The following is a 15,143-nucleotide window of genomic DNA, read 5'->3' on the forward strand; positions in this document are numbered from 1 at the left end:
ACCTTTTACCCTTCCAAGTCTCTCCCTAGTTCTGCTGGTGGGGGAGTGAGAAAGTGGCTGCTAGCTGGGGTTAAACCAAGATAGTTGGATATTAGGAAAAGATTCTTCACCCAGAGGATGGCTGACCAGTGGAACAGGCTCCCCAGGGAAGCGGTCACAACACCAAGCGTGACAGAGTTCAATAAATGGTCGGACAACACTCTCAGGCACATGGTGTGATTCTGGGGGGTGTTCTGTGCAGGGCCAGGAGTCGGACTCCATGATCCCCGTGGGTCCGAACTCGGGATGTTCTCTAACGCTGGCTCTGTGACGCCACTCGGGGCCGGCGGGCGGGGCCGCGGGGGCTGCCGGGAGCCGTAGTTCCTCCCCGCACCGCCCCGCGGGCCGGGCCGCCCGCGCCTGTGCCTTTAAGCGCGGCCGGACGCGCGGTGCGGCGCCTGCGCGGAGCCGCCGTGACCCCGCCGCTGTCGGCGCCACCGGTGACTATCGTGGCGCCCAGAGCCCTCTCGGCGGCGGCGGCAGCAGCGCTAGGTCCGGCCCCACTGCCGGGCACTCCCGACCCACCCTCTGCGCCCGGCCGGGGCGATGGAGGAGCGGCCAGAGCGGGGCGGCGGGCCCGGCGCGGAGGGCCCGGTGGCGGAGATCCGCGCTCCCGGCCCGCGGCCGCTGCGGCTGCTGGAGTGGAAGGTGTCGGTGGGGGCGGCGGTGCAGATCGGATCGGTGCTGGCGCTCTGCGCCCCGCTGCCGCCGCCACCCGCTCCGCGCCCCGCCGGCCCCGCCGCCGCCCCCCTGCCGCCCGCCGCCAGCGGCGCCTCCGCCCGTCCCCAGCGCGGCGGCCCCGAGCGCAGGCTGCGCGCGGAGCGGCCCGGCGTGGTGCGCGAGCTCTGCGCGCGGCCCGGACAGGTCCTCGCGCCCGGGTGAGTGCGGGGCGGGGGCGGCGCGGGCAGCCTGCGGCGGGACGCGGCTTTCGCGCTTCTTCCGAGGGGGCCGGGCCCGGCCCTGCTCACAAAGGCCCTTCCTCCGAAGCTCTGCGCAGGGAAGCTGCCGAGCGAGGAGAAGGAGGAGGAGAAAGCGGCCGGGGAGGTGCTGAGGGATCGTGCTTCACTCCCGTTTTCCAGAGCTGAGCCCTTCGCTGTGAGCCCTGTCTCAGAGAGCTGTGCATCTCCTGCTGTGTCGGGGTTCTCTAAAAACTGCTCTTACTGGAAAAGCTACTTGGAAATCACAAAGTCGTAGAACGAGTCAGATTGGAAGGGACCACAGTGGGTCATCTGGTCCAACCTCGCTGCTCATGCAGGGTCGCCCTACGGCATGTTGAATGGGATTGCATCCAGACGGTTTTGGGATCTCCAGTGGGGGAGGCTTCACAGTCTGGGGAACCTCTTCTAGTGCGTGGTCGCCAGCACAATAAGGTTGTTCCCCGTGTTCAGGTGGAACTTGCTACGCATCAGTTTCTGCCTACTGCCTCTTGTCCTAATATAGTCTTTTTAGTTTGGCAGTCAGGTTGGTGCAAAACTCGGGGGGCAAACAGATAATTTTGTGCTCAGTAGAAGGAATTTTAGTAGGAAACAGCAGTGCAGCAAGGCATTTTACAGTTACTAAGTACCTTACACATAATACTGGCAGCCTAAATGTTTTAGTACTGTAGATGTTTTCATCTATAAGGCTTCACAAGCATAAACAAGACGTTGTAATTTTAACTTTGGGAAGAGCAAGGGACTAAAGGAGACATTTTTTTCCATAGTTTAGCAATGGGCTTGTCTTGATAAGGCTGTATGTTGGTTAACTTTTAAATTCTTAAGTGCCTGATAGATAGTGGGCCTCTCAGATTTCTAGGTTAAATTGTCTAATAGCCTGCTACCCTGTACTTTGAGCAGATTTTTTTTTCTCAACAGGAAGCTAGTGGAACACTCTACTTCCTCTGTTTTATGACAGCAATCTATTTTGTTTGATTGCAGTTCTCTTGATTTTTAGGTGAGAGCAGCCTGGCCTAAACGTTCTTGATTGAAATTCACTAGTATATGCAAAGCATCTGTGTATGAGGGTGCTCTCAAACATTCAAGAAAAAAACCCAGTCTGATGCATTTTTATATCAGTCAGTAATATAATGTGCTACTGAGGAGGTACAAGCTGTGTGTTTCTTGCTATAGAGATAACTCTTTCTGAGATAAGACTGTGGCTTTCCTTTTGTGCCACATCAGGATTCTGCTATTGCATCTGGTGCAGCATGGACAATCTTTAATACCTGAGGTAGAACAAAGGTACTGTAAATGCTAGGTCAGACTAAAAAAGATCTTAAAAGTACAGACTGAAATTTTAAAACACCATATGCATGATGAAATTCATCTTGCTAGCGCTAAATACAAGGGGAGACAACCTTTTCTGGTCTTTTCATTGTGTTAGCTAAGCGCTTGGAAGGAAAACGAAACTAAAAATATTCTAAGTGAAAAATGTAATCAATTTAAAGTAGTCTGGGTCTGATTAAGCAGTGTTTTAGTTTTGCTCAATGTTAACTTCAGGACTGGAATGCACAATTTTTTTTTCAGTGTTCTTACTGGATTTGTCTAGTCTTGAGTCACGTGATTATAATTAGCAAGTTCTTGCTTTGAGACAATTAGAAAATAAATGGTGTTCTTTCTTACCGTTGTTCTTGGCTTCTGGAATATTTGTATCTTACACGACTGAAAGACAGTATTTGATACTGGCCATTGCTAAGCATTATGCTTCTGGGATTCTGACTTTTCAGTCTGGTTCCTCTGTTGCGTGTTGCAGTGGTATTTACTGGGTGACTGCAAGGGAAAACTTCAGGTGAAGAGGTAGAATAAGCATGACCTAAGGGTAGTAGAACTCGTCAGCAGTTAAAGACATAGCTGCATTTCTTTGGTCACTTAAAAGGTTTTTTTGCAAGCATTTAATCTCTTGCCTGTGGCTTCCCATTTTGTGGAATTGAAATAATATTTCACTATCAACAATATTTCAATATACCTTAAGATTTTGTTTTATTAAAACACAGGTGTGATTAAAGTAAGTAACACTAAGCTGAAATTTATTCACCATCTGCAGAAGATGCTCTTTTTATAATCCAAACTATCCAGAATGGTAGGTGCAATGCTACCTTCAGAAAAATGAACTTGGCTGGTTTAGCCCCAAATTCTCTATGAACCAAAGATATTTGCAAGTATTTGTCAGACCCTGAACATTGTAGAAGTATTCTATTGAAAATATTTTTCCTTTTCTTTAGAACATGAGAAGATAAGCTGATTAAACCTTTTTATTTGAGGATAAACAATATGAGTGGATGAGTTTTCTTCTATGTCCGTTAGGTCATAGTATTTCTGGAAATAAAGACATCATTTAGCACAAGTCTCTCCCAATTAAGAAGACACATTTCTAACTTTTGGTTATTTTTCTTTTAGACCGGGCATGAGATGAAATCTTTTGCTGTGTGAAAGTAATTTTGCACATTTATAGCACTTAATTTTCTTGTAGTTTGATTACCCACTTTTTAGCATTGACAGGGGTGCAAACTTTCCCCAGGGGAGAGCCCAAGGCAGGCCGGCAGTAGGTAGCTTTTGCTTATTCTAGCAGAGGTAGGCTTGCATCGCATGTCAGACTGGAACGTGAGAGAGAAAGATGTCTAACCTTTTAGGACTGTAAATAACAGGGAGGACAGAAAGCAGTTAATGAAAGGCCTTTGATGTTAATGAAGCATGATTTTGAGGGGTAGCAGGAGCAACAAATAAAACGCCAAAAATCTTGCGCTGCTCTGTGTATTATTAGTGCCTGTTACCCATCAAGCTTAATCATTCTGAAGCTGCTACAGGTATGTCAGGATTCTCGGTTGGGTCAGTATTAATGCTTTATGCAAATATTTCAATAAGCGTTTCTAAAATAAAGTGATTGCCCTACTGATGGGACAGACTATTGCAAGGGTCATGTTTGGTTCACATTAGAAAAGTCTTCCAAAATATTTATTACCTGTATATTTAACCTGGGTATCTTTGTGGCTTACCACATACCTTTAATAGTGAAAATTCACATTCTTCTACACAGCATATTTGTATTGTAATAAAAATCTTGTTTAAACTATCTGGATCCTAGTGAAGCAAAACTTGTAATTTTTTGGTTTTGGAGAAGATAGCAGGAAAGAGGTGGGGATTTGTTCTCTAAAACTGTAGATTTTTGTGTCATTGCTTGATATTTTTTTGTGCCAGAAACTTGGTTATGTATTTTAAAAAGAGTATCTTCTTTTGGTTATCTAATGTCACATAGGCTCAGGGCCTAGTTTACTGTCCACTTAACCCCAGACCCCAGCATCATGCATTTTACATTCTTCCAAAGGGAAGAAATTGCTAATGAATTGTAGTTTATTTTAAAGTGGTGGCACTTTTAACAAAGTACAGGAAAAACACCTTGGCTGTTTGTTAGACACAAATGTTTTCATAATATCCTGACAAATATTTAATGATAAGAGTCTAAAAAAAAAAAACCCCTCAGTGCTAAACGTTGAGGATTGTTGAATAATACGTAACGATCCCAGCTTACGGTATCTCTTGTCTAACTCCTTTTTATGCCTGTATTCATTGCATTATTTCTTTTAGTAAATTCCGGTATGCGTCTTTCTGACTTGTTTCTTGTGTGTCTTTTTTTTATATTTTTCCCCTCTCCTTTCTGCCATTTACTGTGATACCAAGAAACATTAAAAGAATGCTATCTCTCTGGTGTTTGGTTGAACTGGATATTGAAAAAGATGCAAGTTTTAAATTAGGGCTTTTGTCTTTCATTGCCTTCTCCTTTTCCTATTCCTAGGCACCTAACAATTGGAAGCTCATAGTATAGCTCATTGCACTGAATGGTAGAGGACAAAGTGCCTTTTCTTTACACGACCATTTTTCACAAAAATTGTCGGAGCTTCTTTATCTAAGAGAATCAAGCTGCTCAATCAGGTTTGGTTGGAAATAGGCATCAGTCTTGGAATTTACCAGTAGTGTGGTTGTAGAAGCCTTGAGTATGCAGTTTTTCTCAGTGTGGCTTTCTTAGACCATGGTTTCCTGATTGCTTCATGCTAATACAAGAGTTAGCTGGAAGGGATGCTCCGACTTGAGTGCCTTCAGCTTGCATTGAGTAGGGTGTTGGAAATCATGGAGCTAAAGATGGCATGGTTTCTCATCTTTTTTTCTTTCTGTCCTTCCCACCCAACCTCCTGTAAAATGGTTCATAGTAAGCAATTCCCTCATTTTGTTCAGTTGCTGCAAGAGGAGTGTGATGTAGGGAAAGAGTAATTTATCTTTTCAGCAGTAGCCCATATATAGGTCAGATCAAAGTGATTGTGTAAATGCCAGTAGAATCATTAAGAGAATAAATGGCATGTCAACACTGGGGAATAAGATTTTTGAGGTTGTATATGTTTCATATGACATTCTGTATGATAGTCTTTAGTAACATTCTTATTTTTACAAGTTTTCTCCCAAACCGGGGGATTTTCTACTCTCTTAGTTTGTACTATGAGTTGCTCAAGGGCTTTTTGCTGTGTGTGAGTGTATGGGCCAGCAGACAGAATGAGATAGCTCATGGTACCATTTTATGCATCCCATTGTAGAACTACAAGCAGGTTTTTTAAAATGTTGGTTTGTAGATGTCTGTGCTGGAAATAGATTGTATTTTACCCAAATGGTAATGGATTTTCTTTATTAGTTATTGCTGTGTAGTTTCTTTAGGGTATTTTTGGGCTTTACTTTAATACTCGAGTTGTTTAGAAAACCAGTCTTTTTCAAAGGCAAATGTGCATGTTGTTTCTTCTCAGTGACTGCCACATGGTTATCTGTAATTCTTCTCTCTGAAGAGAAAATGTATGGACAAAAATTCTAATGGGAGAACTGAAATGAGACCTTTAATTTTTATTTGCAAAATACATAGCCATTTGAACTGGGAGGGATTGGAAAAGTTTGAGGAAGGAAGAGAGCAACAAGACTTTAGCTTTGAATTGTCCCAAAAGATTGTCTTGACCCAAAGAGTTTTTTTTCTCTTGAGCAATCTCAGTAGTACAACTTGCATGCCTACTTGGAGCTTTCTGATTTGATGACTGTGTGTTTGGTGTTAACTTAGGGGCTCATCCTGGTAGGGATCCCAGCTGTTTGGATTTTCAAAGTCAGATTTACCTAGTGGAAGACTCCCCTTAGGTAAATGGCTAATGCTACATTTGGACTCACTAAACAAAAGTGAATGTGGGGTGATGGTATTTCAAAATCTTAAACATTGACAATAATATATAAAAGTATTTGCAGATGGGATGTACTAGCCTCAAGGCTTAGTAAAGAGCTGCCAGCCTTTAATTTTTGGGAGCTCTTTTGGAGAATGGTAATAGACAAATAATTGTAAATTGTCACTTATGAAATATTCTTATGGATGTCTGTTTTGTGTAGTTAAAAATACTAAAGGTTAATTTAAGGTCTTCTACCATATATGGATAGCTGAATTAGAAGTAGTTGCCTTTTAAAGCATATAGAGGAACATGAAATGACTTCTTGGAGAGCAAGTAATGCATTACCGGTTACAGTTCAAGGATCTTGATTATACTTTTTGTCTAGGTTTGGTTTTGCTGAAGTTAGACCTATGGAGTTGGAAATAGGGGAAGGATAGAACTGTCACCAGCAGGAGAGACTACTAGTCTTCAAAAGGCTTTGGAAGTTGGAAAGGTTCCCCCAGTTTCCTTTAACACAGTGTTGCTGTGTTAAAGGAAATGTTCCATTTTTTTAAGGCAAGAATTGGGATATTGCCAGGTCACTATTGCACTAATGTCTTAAAAAACACAACCGAAATTGCTTTTCTACAAGTGTTTTGAGAAAAACTGTAGCATAAGGCAGTGATTTTGACACAGTAGAATTGAATAATGCCTATTTGTTTGCTTTTTAGTGCTTCCTAGTTTAAAAATTACATCCAAGACTTCACAGCATTTGAAATGGTGTGAAAGGCAAATGGTCTTGGTTGAAGCTTAATGGAGTGAATGCTGTGGATTCCCATTCACGGAAGGGCGATGGGGCAAGTGGTCCTACCCAGGGAAGGCATTGCTCAAGAAGAGAATTTAATTAACTTTACTGCTATTTATCACACTTACCCTTTCTGAGGTGGCCAGCTTTCTAAGCTGTTGTCCTCTGCTTTCAGAGTGTGTCAGGTTTCTGGGCTCACATGATGCCGTTGCTGTCATCTGGTTGTCAAATGTGGAGCTGCTGCTCCTTGTTTGAACACTGTGGTGTAACTTTGGACAGTCTGGTTCATAATTGCTCTTAAGGGTGTTAAGAGTTGTTAATTTTTCCTATGGAAGTTCATTTGGTTTAACGGTAAGTCCCAGAGGAAAGCACATAGGTTGCCATGTCCAGATAAGTTTGCCGCAGTATCTAAAAAAGGAAAGGATGGGAGGAAGCTGTTAGACTTGCGGATTGTGCATCCTGCAGTAAGCCTCTTCCCATTTTATTTGTTGTTTGGAAGTAACAGACAAAGGGACTGTGATTGCCTAAGTGCATGGTTTCAGTGGGGAAGGTGATAAAATATTTGGAGAAGGTGTAATATTCTGTTGATAAATGCAGCTTTCCAAGGCAGAGGGGGGGATACCACAGGATCTTCCCAGACTTCTTTGCACAGGAAGAAGCAAAGCCCATGTTTATAGCTTTGATGTCAGCTGTGTGTGTGTGTTTGAAATGGTCTATTTCTCAGTCACTTTTCTCTGCTGTGGTGTCCAGGCTGTCTTGGTGTTCATCTGTTGCTGATTATCTAGATGTGAGCCTACAGGTGCAGGAGGCAAACCAGATTTGTTCCGGTAATTACAGGTGATCTTGACTGGGCATAGGAGGAATGTGGTAAGTTGGTCTGAGATAAGGAGGAATTATGTGACTTTACCTGAAGGAGAGGTATATGCCTGAAAAAAACCAAAAATGAGTCAGAGGTGGGATTAGTCCAAGACTGTTGTCACCTGGATTTGTGACTGTTCATCTGCGAGTAAGTGATGTGAAAGTTGAAGTGTGGTTTGAGAAAATTTCAGGTTTAGGTTAATTATTTTTGTGTCAATTAGAAGGCCGTACAGTCACTACTCAGTCACTTCAACTTTTTGAGTAAATGCCACCTAGGTTGCCAGGGTTTATCGCATGTATTTATTTCCTATGCATAGATTTGGATTGATCCTGCTGTCAGATGGATGTTCCTCAACTCTCAGGGGGAGTTTTGCAGCAAGTATTTGGGAACTGCTGCATGTCAGTCAGAGAGAAGTGGTGATAGAAAAGCAAAGGCATAAAAGTAATGTCAATAGTTGACAACAGTAATGGGGAGAGTGGACTGCAGAACTGTTTATTGCTTTAGTGAATTACTGAGATATGACAGCCTGTTTTCTTCTGTAGTTATTAGAAGTACTTAATGCTAAAGAAACAAGTTACAGAGTTACAAGCTTGCATCTTTCCGCTTCTGGATTCATTCTGTGTGAATTTCATTGTTTTGAAGGGGTTCTATGTAAAAGCATTGAGAACTGTATGTTTACCTTTTCCCTTTTAAAAACAATTAGTTTTGAATTCTCCTAAATAATACTACTTCTGGTTTAAAGTGTTCTAAATAAAAAAAACCACATTGTAAATAATATTGAAAGATTTACTAGATCTTATGCATAGGGCGCTGCAAGGCCATTTGCTTTTTTTTCTTTTTTTTTTTGTACCTTTTTATTATACATTGTTAACTCTTAGCAGTGGTTTTTTGAAACGTGCGAGAAGCTGTTCACAGATGTCTGCATAGAAGGTGAAGGAGGGTTACCTCCTTGCTTGTAATGAAGACTCTTCTCCGGAAGTGAATGGAAATATGTAAAGCCTTGCGAGTCATGGAAATAGACTTACTTCAAGCATAAGATGTTTTTTGGATTATAAATAAAACCCAGAAACTCTGGGCCTATGTTTCTCTTGGCATTTATGACCTTAGTCTAAGCCTGAATAGGTATTTTGCCTGAAAAGTAGAAGAAAAAAGTTCACAACACTTTAAACTCATAGTTGTGAATAGTTTGTATTTAACAGAGGAAAAATAATCTCAAGACCCTTAATTTCCCCATTAGCTTTGGAGAACTGAGATGACGCCTTGAAGTGTGAACTGTGCTTTCTGTGAGCTGCTGCTCACAGCAGTTGTTACATAGTTGGCTGGGCTAGGGCATGGGGTTTTGGGGGATTTTATCAAAAGGTCTGACTTGTTTGGGTGAGGCCTTTGGGGCTTTTAAGTATTTGATATATAGCTGTCTGTGTTTGCTGTCCTTGAGTGTAAGTCAAGTGGCTGCTGTAGTGGACTGATGAGACATTTCCTCCAACAGCTTCAAGAGGCTATAGACCATGTATTGCTGGTAGCAACAAGGGCCATGTGTCCTTCTGAATCCTTGGTATTTTTAATCAATTATTCAAGGACTCTCTCAGCTTCCTCACAGACATTAATGAGGGTTAAATAAATATATAAATCCAGTTGTTAAGTACTCTTACATGGTGAGACCAAGGTGATTCAGGCTTTGAGAAAATCCTTGCTACAAAACTGGAGTCCTATGTAACAAAGGCTGTGGTTTGATGCAAATTGGTCTTGAGGGCTCTTAGTAGTGGTTCTAAATGCTGCAGACACATGCCACAAAATACTGTTCTGGTATAAGCAAACAAAAATGTCGGTGTTTCAGAAATCTGACTAATGAAACTGTAGAAGTAGGCTTTAGGTTGAATCTAACTTCATCTGACAACTAAAAGATTTTGTGCTCATACTTGTTCTAAATCGGTTGGTTGATTCAGTAATGGTTGGTATTAATAATCATTGATCTGAAGATGTGTTCATTTGATATTTTTACCCCTTGACAGTTTGCCAGTAACACCCTCTTGAGCATTCTGCAGAACCAGGGCAATGACTTCTGTTCACTTGCACACCAGCATCTCCTTTTGCTGCATTGATACACTTAGACATCTCCTAATGCTAGTTGGAAGAGTATATGGCATCAGATTGAGAACAGCAGCTTTGAGTGATCACAGTGACAACTTGGTCTGTGTGTTTCTTGTGGTATTTGATGTCTCTCTTTATACCAAACAGATCTGAGGAAACCCAGCCATTGCTTGGCTGCCAACACTCACATGAGGTACAAGTCAGTGCAGGGCAGTAGCTTTATCTTGTAAATGTGCACTATATTGCACTATATTTTCAATGCCAATGCATGGTACCGTGAAACAGACTTTAAGATAATAAATAAAACTTATGTTTCCATGACTTGGAGTTGTCCAAGCTAGTCTTGACAGATAGGCAAGATAAATGCTAACAAAGTGGCCTGGTTACTGTGGAGAGAAAATGTGAGTTGTTCAAACTGTGTCTGTCTTTTCCCCAGTCTTAGCCCTGTTTGTAAAACATTTGCAGCTTTGATCAGTCACCCTTGATAGACTGCTCTTATCAGCTGCTTGACTCTAAAACCAGCAGAAAACTTGGTTGGGACTGGTGAGTTCTATCTTGCAGTGTACTGAAATAGTCCTTTCTGGAAGTGCCAGAGGAGGGGAAACATGAGGGTGGGGAGTAAAGAAAGACCGTTGCCTTTCTCTGGCAGCATGTCATTGGAGCAATTGCCTCTGGAAGTGAAGGCAAGCTGTAATAGAAGGCCATGGCTAATGTACAGTCAGGTTAGACTAGTTCTAAGTAACAGAGGGAACCTCTCTATTCCTGTGTTATGCTAAGTATCCTTAAGATACAGAGCTTTACTGAAGACAACCACAAAGAGATCTCATGGCCATCGTACTCATGTGCTGCAGCTGGCCCACCGATGCAGGTAGCTAACTTACCATGGAAAAAAACATGTCAAGAAGTTTTTGTTTCTGTTCTCCTTCAACTCCTGCACTTACTGCTGAAGTGTTAGATCATGCTTAGAAAAACCAAACAAACAACCAAAAATAAAATTAAGCGCTACTAAAACCTTTAAGGGATTGCTTTTTTGTTTGCAGTGAGTTCCCTTCAGTGATTTGGTAAACTGGTTGCTACAACTGAGGAGCAGCACAGACATGAGAACTGTTTTGGCTTTCCAATGTAATTAAGTTACCAGGAACAAGTGCTATGGTTATGCTTGATACAAAGTTCTTCCATTTGAAGTCAGCTGTAATGACCAGGCTTTAGGATTAACACAGACGTTGACTTCCTCTGTTAATAAAAGCAAAAAAAATCGTATTGGATTTCATGAAAGCTTTCCCTTTTTTTTCCTTTCCCATGCTGCTGACTTAAAGAAGATGTTATTAAAGGACTTGGTTTAGAAACACGATGTAAGTGTGGAAGTGCTGGGAGAACGGTGGTGACCTTATGGTAACGTGCATCCTTAGGCTGTTGGTGAATGTCTGTTCCTATTCATGATTGTGGCCACAAAAACCAAAATTTTGTTTTAATGGCACACCTGATTTCTCTGTTGTTTACAAGCACATCTGGAAGGAATGTGAATCAGAGTCCAGACTGCGTTTCCTCATTTACTGGTTCAAGTTTCATTGTACCAAAGAAGCTACGTAGGTAGTTTGTGGTTCTCTTGCAGTCATTTAGCTATCAGTCTGGGTATTGGAATGATCTACCACCTCCACAGTTGCCCAAAAAAAAGTGTGCTTGTCACAGCCCAGTGGTTCTTACCCAGTTGATTCACCCAGCTCATCTGCACAGCTGGGACAGTTTGTAAAACTAGAAAAAGATTTAGCATCTTTTGTGGCATTTTCCTTGGAATGCTATTGTTGAAGTAACCAGTTGAGCTCTGCTTATGACCAGGTAGGTCCTGAAGAAGAGGAAGATGCTATTAGTGTCGCCAGCAGTAAAGTGTGCTGTAATCCCTCATATTTGGAGGGGGCGGGAGGGGGAAATCTGTTTATTCTTTGTAGAAATGGAGTAGGGAAAGGCTCTGTTCTTTTAAGTGGGTTTCACTTATGACCTGGAGAAGAGAACAGGCAGAAACCTGAACCCATGTTTGGTATATGCAGCCATTGTAGAACCAGACATGCACACCTTGATTCTGCTCACTTTTCTCTCATAATTTGCTTTGATCTTGGCCATTACATTTTGAAAATCCCTCACTTCAACAGTAAAAGGAGAGCTTCCAGGTGTGACATGAACAAAAGTCCTTCTACTTGAGGTCTGTGTTTGCTTCTTTTTACTAATTAAAGCACATGTGCTAAAATTTAAGTATGCCTAGGCATTAGTAGAGTTCAGGCTTTCTGCAACACTAAGTAGTGTTGGGCTTTTTTCCTGAGAGAAGTCTGCGTAAGATCCTGACAGTTGTAATTGAAACTTGACCATTTGGTTGTATGTTGCTCAGAAGTTTATCAGGGCTCTGGAGTTCTTCCTCTGTCCTTTGAGTTAAACATCACAGAGAACAGTATGACAGAGGACTTGGTATCGTGTACTTTTTATTTTATCTCTAGCACATCTAAGTGTGGCCAAGAGTTCTGGTTATGTTTAGATTTTGCAGGGGAAAAACTGCTATTGAGTGGTCATGCTTGGTATGAGAAGTTTTAGGAACAGTATCAGTGAATAATTTAGAACTCTAATTTTCTAATAAAAATCTTTGCTCTTACCCATCCAATTCTGAATCACACCTCAGCCCAGGAGTATGCCAGCTTCCCCTATTGCATACCTGGAGTGTGAGATTTCCTTGACTGCAAAGTAGAGAATGTCTAGAGATATTGTGCCTTCTAAGCTGGCATTGAAAGGCTCTTTTCCTCCTGAACTATTGAAAACCAATTTATGTAGGGTATAAATTCAGTCACTGTAGTCTCTTAAGCATGTTTCTGTAGCTTGTACTGTGGGGTGGGTTTTTTGGCCTTTTAGGTGTGTCTGTAATTACTGATTCATACACTGAAGACATGGTGAGGGTGAAAAATTCTGACATGGTCATTAGTGTGAATTGGTAGCCTAAAAAGGAGCTTAGCAGTGAATCAGTGTAAAAGACAGCAAGATAGACATATTGTTAAAGAGAGTAGGGAGAGGAATCAAATAATGCAAACAAGGGGATGAGAGGAGACCTAAATTCTGTGAAATCTGTGAAATAATCTGCAGTGAATTGCCACTAATGAAGGGCCACAAAAATACTTTATCTTGCGCAGCTCTTTTAAAGAGCCAAGACTAATTATTTGTTTTCTGTGAAACACCTACCATGTTTATAAAGAGAAGATCTAAGGTGCCTGCACAGGAAGAGGAGATGTAATTTCCAAGCAGATAATGTCTGCCAGTGAGAAGTACATAGATCTGCACTTTTGTAAGTGGGAATACTGGTAGTATGATGGCTTGTGAAGACTTCTTTTGAGATAAACCTGACCTGCATCTAGTTTTTGCTCTCAAAGAAGAAAATAATTCTCATTGTGGGCACGAACTACAGTTTTGTTAGTAGAGTCATCATTCTTCTGGTTGTTGAAGAATAAGGGACACACTGCAAGTAAGCAGTTGCAGGTATTATTTAGAAAGTGGGTTTCTGCTTGGAATTCCCAAACACTTAGTAGTCAGATATATGAATGCAAGATTTGAGCTTGCAAAACAGTTTTCCTCCTGTTGCAGTCTGCTTATTGCCTACAGGTTTGAAGCCACACTTAAAACACTACAGCCAGTTTATGAAAGAGCTCAGATTTTGTTATTTTTTGCATTTTGGTTGGGTTTTTTTTAGCTGCTTGACCTTTTAATTTTTTTTAAATATTAGGGAGATGTTGTAGCTCATTATCACAGAGTTGGTGAAATTTTGTAGTAGCTAAACTATATCTACTTACTAAAATTTTTGAAAAGTAAGTCTGAAAGATCAGTTTCTCCAACTGTATTGAAGAAAACAAGTCTCTTATAATAGCTGTTAAGTGTTTGAAAGAAAATAAATAATGATATTTTCAAGACCTGGAAGTTTGATAACTGGACAAGGAACACTTTAGTTGGACTATTCAACTGAAAAGTCGAGTTCGTCTTCTAAACAGTTTGGAATAGTGAATGTTGCATTTCTCTGTTTCCAGCTCTAATTTCTGGTTTGGTTTAGCCATTGTTTAAAAGAAAAGAATAAAATACCCTTTTCTATGTTTTTATTTTAAGATGTGTTGATTCAAGGCTTAAGGATCAGAAATTAAAATATTTTTATGAGAAGATTGAAGCAATATATGTCTGCCATGAAAATAATAAACTGAGTTTGGTATTGAGCTCATCCGGTCCTGTGTTTGACACTGTTGAGGCTACACCTCAAATCCTGGGTTAAATTTTGAACTTCTCGGTACAAAAAGGACATTGAAGGATCTGGAGCACAAGTCTGATGAGGAGCAGCTGTGGGAGCTGGGGATGCTCAGTCTGGAGGACAGGAGGCTCAAGGAGGGACCTTACCACTCTCACTCTGCAACTGCCTGAAAGGAGGGTTTAGCCAGGTGGGAGTTGCTTCTTCCAAGTATCAAGCAATAGGATGGTAGGAAATTACCTCAAGTTGTGCTAGAGGTGGTTTATACTGGATTTGAGGAGAAATTTTCTCACAGAAAGGGTTGTCAGTCATTGGAATGGGCTGCCTGGGGACATCCCTGGATGAATTTAAGATATGCAGATGTGGTGCTTGGGGACATAGTTTAGTGGTGGGCTTTGCAGTGTTAGGTTAATGGTTGGACTCAGTGATTTTAAATAAGAGAATCTAAGCTGTTTTGTGATGTTGAAGTTTCTGCATTTGGTTTTCATTACTGTGTAGTTCCGTACGGTTGTATCTATGTATGGGGAGTTGTATCTAAGTGAATGTAAACTGTTTCTGGACAAACAATACTTGTTCTCATTGAATTTATTTGCTAAACTGTGGTTAGAAACTGACCTTAGTATATGATTTGGTGACTTTTAAAGTTGTGAAAATTAATAATTTGAAGATTTAGGTGGTTGTCCTTTTCAGCATGTTGTGGCAAAAGCATGTATCTTAAGGGGCTGACATTCATGTCATAACCAGAATTTATTCTTTGAATTCGTTCAATCTGTGAGTTACTAATCTACATGTCTGTGATCTACCTACTGTAAATGGAATGCCTACATCTTTTTCAGGACTGTCTTGGTGAGACTGGAAGGATGCAGCCATCCTGTTGTTATGAAAGGCTTGTGTGCAGAATGTGGCCAGGATTTAACTCAGTAAGTACTGTCAGCTCTTTTTTCCAACTTCT

General features: G+C 41.3%; 1 protein-coding gene across 2 annotated transcripts in view; it reads left to right on the forward strand.

The window, feature by feature from the left end:
* Positions 1-808: 808 nt before the first annotated feature.
* The window catches only part of CTDP1 (CTD phosphatase subunit 1), a 102,343-nt gene continuing 88,008 nt past the window's right edge, over positions 809-15,143 (forward strand). For both annotated transcript variants that reach the window (XM_032101858.1, XM_032101869.1), the window contains exons 1-2: positions 809-917; positions 15,028-15,111. In XM_032101858.1, the coding sequence (XP_031957749.1) occupies positions 15,071-15,111 (41 nt within the window). In that variant the 5' untranslated portion in view covers positions 809-917; positions 15,028-15,070. The remainder of the gene's footprint in view (positions 918-15,027; positions 15,112-15,143) is intronic.

Source organism: Corvus moneduloides, chromosome 1, assembly GCF_009650955.1.
Source record: "Corvus moneduloides isolate bCorMon1 chromosome 1, bCorMon1.pri, whole genome shotgun sequence".
Classification (NCBI taxonomy): Eukaryota; Metazoa; Chordata; class Aves; order Passeriformes; family Corvidae; genus Corvus; species Corvus moneduloides.